Source organism: Portunus trituberculatus, chromosome 2 (genome assembly GCF_017591435.1).
Source record: "Portunus trituberculatus isolate SZX2019 chromosome 2, ASM1759143v1, whole genome shotgun sequence".
Lineage (NCBI taxonomy): Eukaryota > Metazoa > Arthropoda > Malacostraca > Decapoda > Portunidae > Portunus > Portunus trituberculatus.
In genome coordinates, this window is record NC_059256.1 from 10,071,303 (window position 1) to 10,073,802 (window position 2,500).

The 2,500-nt window shown below is 47.8% G+C and overlaps 1 protein-coding gene across 1 annotated transcript in view; it reads left to right on the plus strand.

Annotated features, from left to right (window-relative positions):
• The window catches only part of LOC123506774, an 11,323-nt gene that overhangs the window by 2,206 nt on the left and 6,617 nt on the right, over positions 1-2,500 (plus strand). The window contains exons 3-5 of the mRNA XM_045259112.1: positions 292-469; positions 1,484-1,658; positions 2,376-2,500. The exon at positions 2,376-2,500 is cut by the window's right edge and continues 64 nt beyond it. Of these exons, the coding sequence (XP_045115047.1) occupies positions 292-469; positions 1,484-1,658; positions 2,376-2,500 (478 nt within the window). The remainder of the gene's footprint in view (positions 1-291; positions 470-1,483; positions 1,659-2,375) is intronic.

The following is a 2,500-nucleotide window of genomic DNA, read 5'->3' on the forward strand; positions in this document are numbered from 1 at the left end:
TGGTGGTGGTGGTGGTGGTGTAGTGGTGGTGGTGGTAGTAGTAGTAGTAGTAGTAGTAGTAAGTAGTAGTAGTAGTAGTAGTAGTAGTAAGTAGTAGTGTAGTAAGTAGTGGTAGTAGTAGTAGTAGCAGTAGTAGTAGTAGTAGTAGTAGTAGTAGTAGTAGTAGTAGTAGTAGTTTTAATTAGTAATGCTAAATAAGTAGTTTTAATTTTCTCTCTCTCTCTCTCTCTCTCTCTCTCTCTCTCTCTCTCTCTCTCTCTCTCTCTCTCTCTCTCTCTCTCTCTCCCGCAGTGACACCAGGGAAGGAGGAATTAAAAGCTCACATATGCCGCTGCCTGACCGCCCTCACTTCTGCCGCTAGCCCCAGAGTAAGGCAGGTGGTCTGGGGGTACGCCTATCGCGGCTGTCTGGGTCATGCGGTGTTTGTCTGTCTGTCCATCGCCAAAAACGAGACTAATCGATCTCTGAGGTGTGTTTTGGGGGTATTTTGGTGTGTTTTGGTGTGTTTTTGGGGTGTTTTGTGGTGTTTGGGTGTGTTGTGGATGTGTTTGGGTGTGTTTGAGTGTGTTTGGGGATATTTTGGTGTGTTTTGGGTCATTTTGGTGTATTTTGGGTGTGTTTTCGGGTGTTTGGGAGTGTCTGAGAGGCTGTGGCACTGTCTGAAAGGCTGTGGCACTGTCTGGAAGGCTGTGGCACTGTCTGGAAAGCTGTGGCACTGTCTGGAAGGCTGTGGCACTGTCTGGAAGGCTGTGGCACTGTCTGGAAGGCTGTGGCACTGTCTGGAAGGCTGTGGCACTGTCTGGAAGGCTGTGGCACTGTCTGGAAAGCTGTGGCACTGTCTGGAAGGCTGTAGCACTGTCTAAAAGGCTGTGTCACTGTCTAAAAGGCTGTGGCACTGTCTGGAAGGCTGTAGCACTGTCTGGAAGGCTGTGACACTGTCTGAAAAGCTGTGGCACTGTCTGGAAGGCTGTAGCACTGTCTGGAAGGATGTGGCACTGTCTGAAAGGCTGTGACACTGTCTGAAAAGCTGTGGCACTGTCTGAAAGGCTGTGGCACTGTCTGGAAGGCTGTGGCACTGTCTGGAAAGCTGTGGCACTGTCTGAAAAGCTGTGACACTGTCTAGAAAGCTGTGGTACTGTCTGGAAAGCTGTGGCACTGTCTGGAAGGATGTGGCACTGTCTGGCAGGCTGTGGCACTGTCTGGAAGGCTGTGGCACTGTCTGGCAGGCTGTGGCACTGTCTGAAAGGCTGTGGCACTGTATGGAAAGCTGTGGCACTGTCTGGAAGGCTGTGGCACTGTCCAAAAGGCTGTGGCACTGTCTGGCAGGCTATAACATACATGAAAACCTTTAAAACTTGAAAAAATATAGATTTCTTTCAAAAATATTGCCAACCTTCTATTTAAACCTTTCCAGGCAAGACATACGTACACACACCACACCCTACACCCTGTCTACACCCTAAATACACCCTTCTCTCCACAGGGTGTCCGCGCTGGAGGCTGTGCAAGACCTAGGGTGGAAGAAAACGTACAATTCGCTGAGTGACGTTGATAAAAACACACTCTCCGCCACATTTGTCAATTTTCTTCCTGGTGTGGTGCAGTGTGTGGTGAAAGTTGCAACTGGTGGTGACTCGCAGGGCAGCAGAGTGGTGGCGGTATGTTTTGGTGGTGTTTGAGTGGTGTTTTGTGGTGTTTGGAGGCTGTTTTGAGTGTGTTTTGGGGTGTTTTGGTGTGTTTTGAGTGTGTTTTGGTGTGTTTTGGTGTGTTTGAGTGTGTTTTGGGGTGTTTTGAGTGTGTTTTGTGGTGTTTTGAGTGTGTTTTTGTATGTTTTTGTGTGTTTTGTGGTGTGTTTTGTGTGTTTTGTGGTGTTTTGTGTTTTGTGTTTTGAGTTGTTTTGGTGTGTTTTGAGTGTTTTGGGTGTGTTTTGGTGTGTTTGGATGTGTTTAGAATGTGTTAACATCTTTTGGTGATATTTAAGTGCAATTAAAGTGTTTTTAGTGTGTTTGAGTGTGTTTAGAGTGTTTGGATGTGTTTTGGTGGTGTTTTGGTGTGTTTTGGTGATGTTTGAGTGCATCTAGAGAGTGTTTTGAGTGTGTTTGAGTGTGTTGAGTTTGTTTATGTTTGTTTTGAGTGTGTTTGAGTGCATCTAGAGAGTGTTTTGAGTGTGTTTGAGTGTGTTCAGTTTGTTTAAGTGTGTTTTGAGTGCATCTCTCTCTCTCTCTCTCTCTCTCTCTCTCTCTCTCTCTCTCTCTCTCTCTCTCTCTCTCTCTCTCTCTCTCTCTCTCTCTCTCTCCCCTTTCCTTCCCCCTCTTCCCAACCCGTCCCCCTAAGCTAACTATTGCTATATCGCCCCCCCTTCTCCGCCCCCCCAGGCAGCCATCGACACCTGGGCATATTTCGTGTCCCTGGTCATGCGAGACACGTTCATAGAAACGCACCTCCCTCACCTGGGCCAGAGCAGTACCCTCGTTAGCCTCAGAGCGCACCTGGACCGTGG